The sequence below is a fragment of the Schistocerca gregaria genome, chromosome 3 (assembly GCF_023897955.1).
Source record: "Schistocerca gregaria isolate iqSchGreg1 chromosome 3, iqSchGreg1.2, whole genome shotgun sequence".
Taxonomy (NCBI): domain Eukaryota; kingdom Metazoa; phylum Arthropoda; class Insecta; order Orthoptera; family Acrididae; genus Schistocerca; species Schistocerca gregaria.
Window position 1 is genome coordinate 819828294 of NC_064922.1, and position 12687 is coordinate 819840980.

Consider the following 12687-nt stretch of genomic DNA (forward strand, 5'->3'; position numbering starts at 1 on the left):
TACAGTCAGAACACTGATATTGCAACCACCTTAGCCTATCTGTATATAAAATTGTATGACATAACCAGCTGAAAAGTAGATGAAGCTATGAAGAAAAACACTCTTCAGACAGTATATGTTTAGTGCAGATTGTAGGAATTTAATTAAGGAGAGAAATGTATATTATGTTGAACTTGGTAAGGAATCCAGTATCTCAGGAAATAAATGTTATATGAATATAGTGGAAGAGCAATAATTTAAAACAGTATTTTTATGCAATGCAGATTTTGCAGGTGACAGTATGCAAAATGCTAAAGAAAAAACCTCTAATGAAATGAGATAAGACAACAGATTCAACTGATCAATAACAAGAAAAATTCATTCAAAAATATCTTGAAGACTAAAGATACATAATCATGTCATAGAAAAGGAAACTGACTACATTAACAGTGAAACAAAGAACCAGCTGAAAGCAATTACATGATGGCCAGAAAAAAGAAATTAACAGTGCTTTGGTAAGTGAAATAGTGGTTTTATAGCAAAATTTTCAATGTACTTGAAACAGAAACCTTTCATCTATGACAGAGGAATGTGGACTGCTTATGAGGAAAAAACTGAGTACTATTCAGCAAACAATGGGAACAGGTATGTCAGTAATTTCTATGAGATAAAGGGAAACAAAGAAGTGGGTAGGGAAACAGACTGAAGTGAAATATATAATAATGACTGTAATGGAGATTAATAAAGAATATATAGTTTGAGGGTGTCCTTGGCTTGATTCCATGAGATATGACTGAAATGAGACCTTGGAGGGCAGTGTGGAGGGAGACCAAGAGATGAATACACTAAGCAGATTCAGAAGGATGTAGGTTGCAGTAAGTACTGGGAGATGAAGAGGCTTGCACAGCATAGAGTAGCATGAAGAGCTGCATCAGACCAGTCTCAGAACTGAGGACACAACAACAACAACAACAACAAGGAAGGTAGGTAAATAACATTAGGAAATGTGTAAAAGCTATAAGATATTGTATGACTGAAAAACCAAAATCGACTGATAAATGCAAAAGAAGGCTTTATTCAGCAGTGGATGTTGAACTGTTGATGATGATGAATGAATAGTGGTGGACTGCATGAAGTCAGTCATGACTGTTACGAGAGGAAACTTTAATGAATGTTTTGTATTCACATTTCATCAAACAAAAATATAAAAAACTATGTAAGGCCATTTTATTCACTCAAACAACACAGTTTGATAAAATTTTAACTGTGCAACATAGTGTGTTAGACAACTTACTACTCTGTTATTTGATATGATTGTCATTAGTATGTAACAGTTGTTCTGGCATGTTTTTGTTCTCAAGGCTTTTCTAATTTATTTGATGTTGAATGTTTTATCATTTTGTATTTTTGTTCCTTTTACTGTGTATTAAACTCAATATGTATAAGCTCTTACCTGCTTGTTTTCTGTCGAATATGGTACATTTAGAGTAATCCTTTTTGTTTTGCCCTTAATTATAATCCAACCAACTTTTCTACAGGGCAACACTTACGATGTTCTCTAGAAATATAGTCATGTTCATTAAGTGTAAATACAAAATTCTTAAATTATAAGAGCTGTTCATGTACTGAGACAGCAAGAAGTCTCAGGCTGATGTTCAGTGGCTTGCTATGTTCTTTACACTTTCGAAACGATTATCAATGAGAGGGAGCATAGCACAAATACCAATATATTTGTGAAGTATTTCACTCAATGGCAAAAGTTATTAAAACATGTCAATTTGATTTGCTAATCATTATATACTGTATTTATTTTTAACAAACATATAGCTCTTTGACAGTACATCTTCTGAATTGAATTAATGTAACATTAGAATACATACAACATGGGTAATTTACAAATAATGATACAACTAATCTTTCCTAAGCTACTAGTCTACAGATAAAGTTTACAGATTTGTGCTAACATAACACTAAATTCTTAAAACTGTATAGAAAAATAGTTCTATATTCTATCTGATGTGGAAAATTATTCAGGAGAAAGGCAATGTACATCAATACTAAGTTAATCAACTAATATGTACGCTCATGACAATTGTTAACATTAGCAATACAAGCTGTCCTTTATATGATGCAACATAGATCATGTCTCAGGAGTGAGCCAGTTCTATCACCATTTTGTTTTCTCTTACTGGGAGATTATGGATGCTAAATAAATCTTTACCCACGGTTTCTGTCGTATTTCTGCAGAATGAGACACCATATGAAGTAGTTGAAGATGTAACAAATAAATTTTGAGAAGGAATCATTAGTTACAGTATACTGGTGTCAAATGAAGATACTCACTCTGAATTATTCAGTCTGTAAGGTACCAGAAATCATTTACAAAATGTATACATCTAAAGTTTGAAACATCAGTATAAAACACATTTTCGAGTACTCTGTAATGTATAAATAAATATATACACTTAAATTTTCACACATGATCTACTATCAAAACAAATCACAACAAAAAACTGAATTCATGTAGCTGTCTTTTAAGGAGATTAATAAACCTTTGGTGCTTATTTCTTTAGTTAATTCATCGCTTTTCTTACTAGAGCGAAGTGGGTCTAAAATTTCGAATCAGTAGCTGTTGAAGTGGCCAAAACTTGCTGGCAATCCCTGCTCCTTCCTCCAGGCAGCCAGCCGCATGTTGAACCAAGCCTGGAACACAACACCTCTCCTTTTATGAAGTTCTTCTGAGCTGACAAATGGAAAACGGTATTAAATTTAAAATATGGGAGTCACAACATATATTTTCAGCCTTTACAAACAAACTTTAATCTAGCATTATCAGAGCAGTTAACTGAAGCATTTTGTGATTCGGTGAAATCTTTAGACAAATCAAATTAAAGGTAAACCAAATTAATTTCATGTGAAATCTTAATTAATAAGTCTGTATAATGTATGAAGCAGTTTTTAGCCTGTGTGATCCAATTGTAGGAAAAGGTTTCACAAAGCAGAAGTACCACATCATTAAAATGTGCTATCCATTAAATAAAATACTTCAAGCTGGTCGCAGGATAGCACCAATAGTTTAAACTGTAAAATTGTATTCCCAGAGGTTTTAGTTTATCTGATAATAATTTTGAACGATAAATCATTAAAATTGGGAAACATGGTGAATGTGATGTACTGGCTAAATTTGTTCCTTGCACAATGCTACAGAAGGAGCCTGAAATGATAAGCAGTTTTCACTCCTTCAAAAAGAATTATTAAAAGAACTTGTGACAAATTAAATTCCATTGGACAAGAGTGTTTGCAAAGTAAACTAGCGTAACTTCGAAAGTGTGTCATGAAACAAAGAGTTTTTACAAAAAAGACACATTTAGTACAGTAGCTTCTTAAAGCAGAGTTACACTGATTTATTAATATTTGATTCAAATGATGTCCAGACCTTTGATGACATTATTGAAATTAACTATAACACGCTCAAGACTATATTCGCTGGAGAGAGGTACATAATAATGTAATTATTATAATTGCCCTATGGTGTCAATGGCTTCTGCTGTCTCCCAATCAGCAGTAAATTATGGCTATCTCAGCTCGCACCATTTCAAACCACGATACTCATCGTAGATCGTGAAGGAATCCTATTTGCTAGGTACACTGAAACAGTTTGAATACGCCTACAGAGCCAAAAACATGGCGAAGTGATGAAGGCGCTGGACTCACTTTCAGGATGAGCACATATCCTTATTCTGGATTTTCCATGATTCGGCTGAACTCCCTGCTCCTCCAGTCTGATCTTCTGCTCTGCCTTTAATTCGATGGTATGCTAAGCAGTAAACTTGCTTTTCTATTTTGAAGGAAAAGGATACATACACTTCATACGGTCAAAAAATACGTAAAGTTGCCTATCTCTGTTTCACTTCAAGTGACACAAACACTACTTCTTGTATCACAGTCAGAATTTGGTTTTTTTTCTGTTTTTCTACAACGTTTGAAGTCCCATTAGTGTAAACGTAATTAGAGCATCATCTCTACTGGAAAAACATAAATGAAAGATCTAGTCAAGGGTACGTTGTGGACGTCATTGCAATGTTAACTGAAGTTACTCAGGAACATTTATTTAACAATATCGTTTATGAAAACTGGAACACTTATAGAGAAGGTGCCCAATAAATTCCAAGTCATAGGAGACAAATAAGAGTATAACATTAATAACTCCTTAACATTGCAGTGAGATGGCATACATATCAAAAAATTAGTGCGCTCTCTCATATGGTCAGAAAGGGCTATGCTTCGCCGAGTTCAGTTAGTGAGGAGGCGTTGGACAAAGTGACAACTTGCAGGAAAGTGCCAGACTGCCACATCGACATAAAATGCAATATAGGAATGGAGCAGAATGATCGGCCTCCAAGAAACTGATTTGTCACGCTGTTACATTTCAGTTTATACTTAGTGATGTATGTATGTATGAATTCAGATAGAACAGGTGCGGTGCTGGGCAACGAATGGTAATGATAACTTGTCTGTATGATCAAAACGATTTATACTGCTCTGTCCTCAGCGCAGGATCTGCATTGTGAAGCCGTAATGGCCATAGACCTGAATGCATCGTGTTGACTGCAAAGGATGGCCGCCATCGTATCTGTGTGGTCCTAACAGCCCATGAAACGTCTCTTCCCCATAGTGTATTCAACATAATGTAATGACATCTTGTCTATATAATATAACAATTTATACAGCTTCTTCCGAAGTGTAGGATCTGCATTGCAGTGTTGTAACAGCCATAGACCTGTATTCATCAATGGTGTGGGGCAGAATGTGATGACAGCAAGGGATGGCCGCCATCTTGTCCGTACGGTCCTAACAGCCCATTAAACTTTCTCTGCAGTACTGGATCCACACTGAAATTCTCTTGTGCAAATGGAAGATATGAGCCCATCAGTTATGGGCTGTACTAGTGGGACTTGTGACATGGTCTAGAAGTAAAACAAAACTCCTCACATGAGCACAGTCAGTGGGGTGCAGAGGAACTGAATACAGCATGTCACTTCAACCCGTGTTGTGGTGGTGGTGGTTGCATACCTGTTAGTAGCTACCGTGGCGACCACAGGCTGGCAGTCTGCGTTGTTGAGGGGCGAAGCGCTAAGAGTAGTGGTTTGGGGCGCAATGCATACAACATGTGATTTCAAGTCCTATCTAGTGAAGGAAATCTGAAGACCACTTCTATAGCATCGAGATTTTAGAGTGCGAGGTATCATTTTTAGGGAACCCCATATGCGATTTTTTCTGGAGGACAATGCCTGGACACAAGCAGTGAGGACTATGCAAGCCTGCGAAGGACGATGTACACAGTCCCGTCCCTGGCCTCTCTATTACTCTAACATGCCACATTAAAAAAACTGGAATATGGCCTATCGGTCAGCAAACGCTTCGTAACACTCCAGCACTCATTTATGATAATCTGTTGACCAGTTCGAGCTCCTCTTGAATTCCATGGCACGTAGTTTAGTGATTCTGTTTCAAGAACACAGGGACTCCACTCGATACTTAAATGTCACAGTCATATATCATGTATGGATCTTTTATTCTCATTAATTGCGTATTAACGACTGCCAAGCATTTAGTATTAATTCCAGCCACGCATAAGTTCTCAGGATAAAATATTAGTCACCCCGTTGAACGAGCACACCTGTCACCTTAGAGCATTGTAGGCGGTCTGAAATTGGTTCCAGGTGGTCACATGATCCACCATCAGTGACGTAAGTCATGGCAGTGAAGTGGTGTGTATTGGAGATCGGAAATGAGCTCCACATACTCGCTTTAAACTCGCCAGCGATTAATATGATTTCATCTCCGAATTCGCAGTCTCTGTGTGTGCTCGAGACTGCACTCGTAAGTCCCTGCCGCTGGCCACTCGTCGCCTGAATCTGTTGTCAGGTACAAGTGGACTCGACTCGCTCAGAAACAAGATTCAATAAACGAGTTCGCAAATATAAACGCGGGCTCATAGCAATCAACAGTTACATAAGCAACCATTTTGAAAGAAATTTCCGACATTACGCTGTAAATTAGTATTCATTTACTTCACACAATCATGATTTCGACTTTATAGCCACTTACAGGTGCAAATTGAAACGTCACAATAACCCAATCCTTGTAAATGACACAAGCCACTATTAGGCATGATGATTGTTATACACCAGTATAATGACTGATGGATTAGCAGTGAATGTTGTTCAGTTTATACATACATTTATAATTACGTCCATCTATATATTACACTATGAACAGGGTGGGGCAAGTAAAAGTGGCCTGGACGAGTGGGTACGATTGGACATGAATGTATGTATATAACCACACCCCACGACGCGCACACCATGTGTACGCTCGCCACGTGATCTACACCAGTTCAGAGCAAAGTGTGGGATGTGTCAGTGTGAGTGGAGCAGTGCAAAGGAGGCGATGGTGCTCACAGTGGAGCAGTGGGTGTTCGTTGTGGAAAGCTACGTGACAACAAAGTCGTGGAAACGATGTGGTCAGTTGTTTACTGAGAAGTTTAATGCCAGGATGGCTACTCAAATTTGAAAAAAAATAGTTCCCTGAGAATTCCAGGTATAAGGAGCAAGATAGCGTAATAATACGTCCCTGATAAATTAACTTTGAGCCGGGGAGGGGGTGGGGTTGAGCAGTGCACAACGATTTAGTTCCCTCTCGGCTGACAAGGGCAAGGCCTCAGACACGGCCAACCGATTCGGCTCAAATTTGGCAGGTCGCTTGTGTACAACCTAAAACGAAGGACTCTAAGAAATTTTGGGTCAATACCCCGCGATTTTGAGGAAATCACCCCTAAAGGTGATCGACTCAAAATTGGCGCGATCGAATAGAGCATTTTTCATCATCAGATATTGGGTCCGCAAATGCAAACTTTTCCAGAAATCGAGGTAAGAAACTTTTACAACTGCCGCTTTTCTACCCGCGTGGTAAACACATCTCGTCGCCATCATCGAGAGAGCAACGGCCAAGGTAACTGGCTGGGAATCGGAGAACCCGGGTTCGATTCTCGAAGAAACCAAGCTGATGTATTCTTTTCGTTTTTTTCCCGTATCTCAATTGATAGGGATAGGAGGGTTAATAAGGTAAGTAAATCAATAAGGAACGATAATAATAAGGTAGGCAAACTAATTTCCCAAACGCCGTGTATTACTAAAGTATTAAACTTTTATGCCTTGTCACATGAAAACAACTCCGAGTAAGAGTGCTGCGAATTCCTCACGAGGGATCACAGATAGCCAACCGCGCGACGCTTGTTTACATCGAGGCACGGGAGAGAATGCACGCGGGGAGAGTTATGTTGTCCCGGTGGCCTCTTCGTCATATAATAGTTGTGAACCTGGAAGAGTGAAGGTGTCCAGCACGAGCCTTATAGAAGTCAACTGGAAAGAGTTGTTTTCCGTCATTAGGCTGCCGCGAACCTCGCGGTTACATGTAGTGATTTTTCCATCGTTAATGCGCCGAATAAAATACGTTTTGTGAATGAATGCAGTGTTCCTCCGTAAGTAACATATCACGAGTACTGTATGTAGTTTGTAGTAATTAGCTCGTCTGTTTATGACGTAGTAACTAGTTATTGTTTGTTGTGTCATATCTTTCAGGTGCATAATCTGAATAATGGAGGATGTACACCCTTCGACTAGCGCTGTAATATATAACTGGGAGCCTGTCACAGACGATGGCAGGCGGGAAGTTACCGATGCTGTGTTTTGGTTTGTAAAAGTGTTGCAAGACAGATGCATTATCAATGCACTACCGGAAGCAGGCAGTTGTGTTTCTCGGCGATCCAGATTGATAGGAACGGCAGTTGTAAAAGAGTCTTACCTCGATTTCTCGAAACGTATGCGTTGTCGGACCCGACACCTGATGATGAAAAATGCTTTATTTACAAATATCTATCGATCCCACCAATTTTGAGTCGATGTCTCGTCATAACCTTTAGGGGCGATTCTCTCAAAAACGGGTGGGTGTTGACCCAAAATATCTTAGATTCCTTCGTTTAAGGTACACAAGCGACCTGCCAAATCAGAGCCGAATCGGTTGGCCGTGTCTGAGGCCTTCCCCTTGTGAGAGATACTGACCATATGCAGTAGTTGAATAGAATTGGGGAGAAAAGGAGTTTGTGGCACAACTTGACAAGAAGAAGGGACCGGTTGGTAGGACATGTTCTGAGGCATCAAGGGATCACAAATTTAGCGTTGGAGGGCAGCGTGGAGGGTAAAAATCGTAGAGGGAGACAAAGAGATGAATACACTAAGCAGATTCAGAAGGATGTAGGTTGCAGTAAGTACTGGGAGATGAAGAAGCTTGCACAGGATGGAGTAGCATGGAGAGCTGCATCAAACCAGTCTCTGGACTGAAGACAACAACAAGAAGCACTAGTTTGACCACAGTTTTTAAACACTGATGATTTACATGAAATAATATTTATATAATTAACACACTTTGAAATATAAAGTATTTTGAAATTTGTGATTGTTAAGTTCAATAAAATTAAATCTCAATGCCAGTTTAAAACACAGAAGTCCTTGAGATTTTACGAAAGCACTGAAACTCCTTGAGATTGCTCTGGCTTTTTCAGGTAAAATTAATTCCCTGAGAATTTCAGGTTTTTCAGGTATTTCGGAAGAATCTCCACCCTAAATGGTGTCAAAGTGCCAGCAAAGATTGTCATGCACCGCTTATTCCGAAAATGTCATCGGACACGATCTGTTTTGAACAAGTCAAAAAACATTCCGAAACGGGTCTGCACACCAGAAAATGTTACTGCAGTACACCAGAAAATGTCCTGCCAAATCAACCCGACACCTATCTCAAGAGACGGGCGTGTCACGTCGATCATGCGGACGAATACTCCAGCTGGACCTCCACATGCATCCCTCCACATGCATCCCTACCGAGCGTCGCAGCCCTAGCTGGCCACCAAGTCCCATGAACTGCCAGTGTGCCATTACTTTGTGTGGGGAGCCCTCAAGTGTAAGGTGTAAGCCGGCCCGTGTGGCCGAGCGGTTCTAGGCGCTTCAGTCTGGAACCGGGCGACCGCTACGGTCGCAGGATCGAATCCTGTCTCGGGCATGGATGTGTGTGATGTCCTTAGGTTAGTTAGGTTTAGGTAGTTCTAAGTTCTAGGGGACTGATGACTTTAGATGGTAAGTCCCATAGTGCTCAGAGCCATTTGAACCAATCTAAGGTGTATCGTAACAACCCTCCGGTCTTCAGCAACTGCAGCAGAACATTTCGGATGATATTGCAGCAATTCCAGGAGTCCTGCTTCTATCTGCCTTCAGCAGCTTGCTGACCAGGGTCCAAGAGTGCCAAAAGATGAATGATGGTCACTTTCAACATCCGTTGTAGTCAGATTACTACTGTATTTCCTCTCCTCTGCTGTTTTTCTCTGTACCCTAGAGCTCTGTTCTCCGGACCACTTTTATTCGTCCCACCAAATATATGTTTATATGTGTAGCTGTTTGGAAGACTGCTGTAAATTTATTTTAATATTGAATATATATTCAGAGAAGTCTAACAATTACGTTGATGTACACTTTCGAGGCGTTACCGAGTTTCTAACGACAGTATCAGACAACATAACTGAAGATGAATTGCAATCTCTAAATGGTGATTAATTATTAAAATAGAGTTGTAACAGTGTTTGAGAAAGTTACACAAACGAATGGTAAGCTATACAGCTCGCTGTTAGCCCGTAAACTCAAGTTACCATAAGCAAAGGAATACAGGAACTGGGCGCTTTTTGGCCGCAGGGATCTAACAGTGACTTTGCTCTGCGCCCAGCTTTCGTTTGACGCAGCACATACGTTTTCTCATTGTGGAGGCGAAATAAACAATATTACAACCTTTTTTTTCACTGGGCGAAATTTGTGTTTTCCGTCTGGAAGATCGACTAGAGCAAAAAATTTATTCCAGGCATCACTTCTCCCGTAATGGAACACATCTGCAATTGTGTGCAGAACAGAGATTAATTTTCGTCTTACACACTCTAATGTCTCATAAAACACTGCTTTATTCAAGGCCATCTGATCCCGACAATCGACTTGTCAGTGCTACGTCACAGCTCCACGATCGTGTAATCATCTTCTACATCTACAAGGGTACTCTGCAAATTACTCTTAAGTGCCTGGCAGAGGGTTCATGGAACCACCTTCGCAATAATTCTCTATTATTCCAGTCTCGAACAGCGCGCTGAAAAAACGAACACCTATATCTTTCCGTGCGAGCTCTGATTTCCCTTATTGTATCATGATCATCGTTTCTCGCCATGTAAATCGGCAGCAACAAAATATTTTCGCCTTTCAGAGGAGAAAGTTGGTGATTGAAATTTCGTGAGAAGATTCCGCCGCAACGTAAATGATGTCAATCCCAAATCCTGTGTCATGTCCGTGACACTCTCTCCCCCATTTCGGGACGATACAAAACGAGCTGCTCTTATTTGAACTTTCTTGAAGTACTCCGTTAATGCTACCTGGTATGGATCTCAGATCGCGCATCAGCACTCCAAAAGAGGCGAACAAGCGTAGTGTAGGCACTCTCTCTAGTACATCTGTTACATTTTCTAAGCGTTGTACCAATAAAATGCAGTGTTTAGTTTGCCTTCCCACAACATGTATTCATTCCAATTTAAGTTGTTCATAATTGTAATTCCTAGGTATTTCGTTGAATTTGCAGCTTTTAGATCTGACTGATTATCGTATATCCGAAGTCTAACGGATTACTTTTGGCACTCGTATGGATGATTTCACACTTTTCGTTATTTAGGGTCAATTGTCTATTATCGCACCATACAATATCTTTTCTAAATCGTTTGACAATTTGTTTTGATCTTCTGATTACATTACCTAGACGATAAGAGACATCATCATCTGCAAACAACCTAAGAAAGCTGCTCAGATTGTCTGCTAAATCGTTTATATAGATAAGGAATAGCGGAGGGCCTGTAACACTTACTTGTGGAACACCAGAAATCACTTTTGTTTTACTCGAAGACCTTCCGTTAGTTATTACGAACCGTGAGCTATCTGACAGGAAATAACGAACCCAGTTACATAACTAAGACGATATTCCACAAGCAAGAAATTTCACTTCAAGTCGCTTGTGTGGTACAATGTCAAAAGCATTCTGGAAATATAGAAATACGAAATCAGTTTAAAATCCCTTGTCTGTAGCACTCAACACTTCGTACTAACAGTAAGTCACGACTAGTCTTTCACCCTTGCATGTGCCACAGTTCTCAGAGTAACCATACCCGTGGAACTACAGCGGGAATGAAGGAAGCCCGTTAGCACTGATGTAAAGCGGTGCCTTGATTTGTGAAGTATGCAGCCCGCAACATTAGTCTAGTACTCGCTCCCTTTCGGATATATAGAGTGCATGTGTCCGTCGGTTGTATAGAAACATTACTGTACTGTACTGTACTGTACTGTGTTTGGACGTGCCCATTATCACATCGTAAACAAAGTTAGCCGATTTGTTGTTACACCAACATGGAGTGTCCAGCGTGTCTCCAAGGAGCGGTGTATCACTTGCAACCGTGTAAGACGGCGTAAGAACAGTGGTCGTAAAAATATACCAACGGATAGGGGCCGGAGACGAAGATATCCCCTTTCAATTGACAGTCGATTTGAAACACGATAGGAATATTATCGCTGCTGTCAGTAAATGGACATCCAGCCGACTTCTGAAGGAAAACTGTTACGAGAACTGCCTTCAGCGTCCATTTGGAGTTGGGTGCCTCGTAGGCGGCCATTTCTCACATTGGCACCTAAAACTAGAAGTCTCCAGTGGATCAAGCAACACAGAAACTGGGCAGCGGCTGACTGCAGACGAGTCTCGATTTTGTTTATTTTTTAAATGATGCAGGGTGTTGAGTGTACCGACACGCCAATGAGCTCCCTAACCCGCAGTGTTTCGAGGGTGTAGTCCTGTGAGTGTGTGTCAGGGAGAGGGAGAGGAGGGTCGTTTATCGAACATTGACTTGGCCTGCATATTCTCTCTCCTCCTGAACAGGCCATGAAAGCCCAACGGTACCGAGCGGCCGCCGTGTCATCCTCAGCCCACGGTCGTCACTGGATGCTGAAGTAGCTCCACAGTTTGCCTCACAAGGGCTGAGTGCACCCCGCTTGCCAACAGCGCTCGGGAGAGTGGAAGGTCACCCATCCAAGTGCTAGCCAAGCCCGATAACGCTTAACTTCGGTGATCTGACGGGAGCCGGCGTTACCACTGCGGCAAGGCCGTTGGCACATATTCAAATTACCGTAAACATTAACGATGATGCATACCTTCCAACTCTCCCGCTTTACAACTTTTTCTCCCGCCTCCTGATTATTTCATTTCTCCCAATATTTAGCCAACTATCGTCAGTTCTGCTGCATTTGTTTCGAAAACTCACCATTTCAGTTTTTTGGTCAATGGTCGGAAGCCCTTTGCTCATTATTCGTTTTTAATGGGTATAGGTATAGAAATTTATAAAAATCTCTAAGTCTCGTGTGAGCTATTTATCGGCGGTGCTTCTTCCACATTCACGCGCCTTCTGTAAAATATATACTCGTATTGCTCAGTGTTGTTCTCTGTTTAGACCTGTGTCTGTGTGTTGTCATTATGTTTAAATGAAGTCGCTTATTTTTCACCATTTTTATAATCGCTATAAATCTTTAG

At 40.5% G+C, this 12687-nt stretch overlaps 1 protein-coding gene across 2 annotated transcripts in view; it reads right to left on the minus strand.

Annotated features, from left to right (window-relative positions):
- Positions 1-1756: 1756 nt before the first annotated feature.
- Positions 1757-12687, minus strand: part of LOC126354527 (homeodomain-only protein-like) — a 348066-nt gene continuing 337135 nt past the window's right edge. For both annotated transcript variants that reach the window (XM_050004254.1, XM_050004255.1), the window contains one exon: positions 1757-2682. In XM_050004254.1, coding sequence (XP_049860211.1) covers positions 2602-2682 — 81 coding nt within the window. In that variant the 3' untranslated portion in view covers positions 1757-2601. The remainder of the gene's footprint in view (positions 2683-12687) is intronic.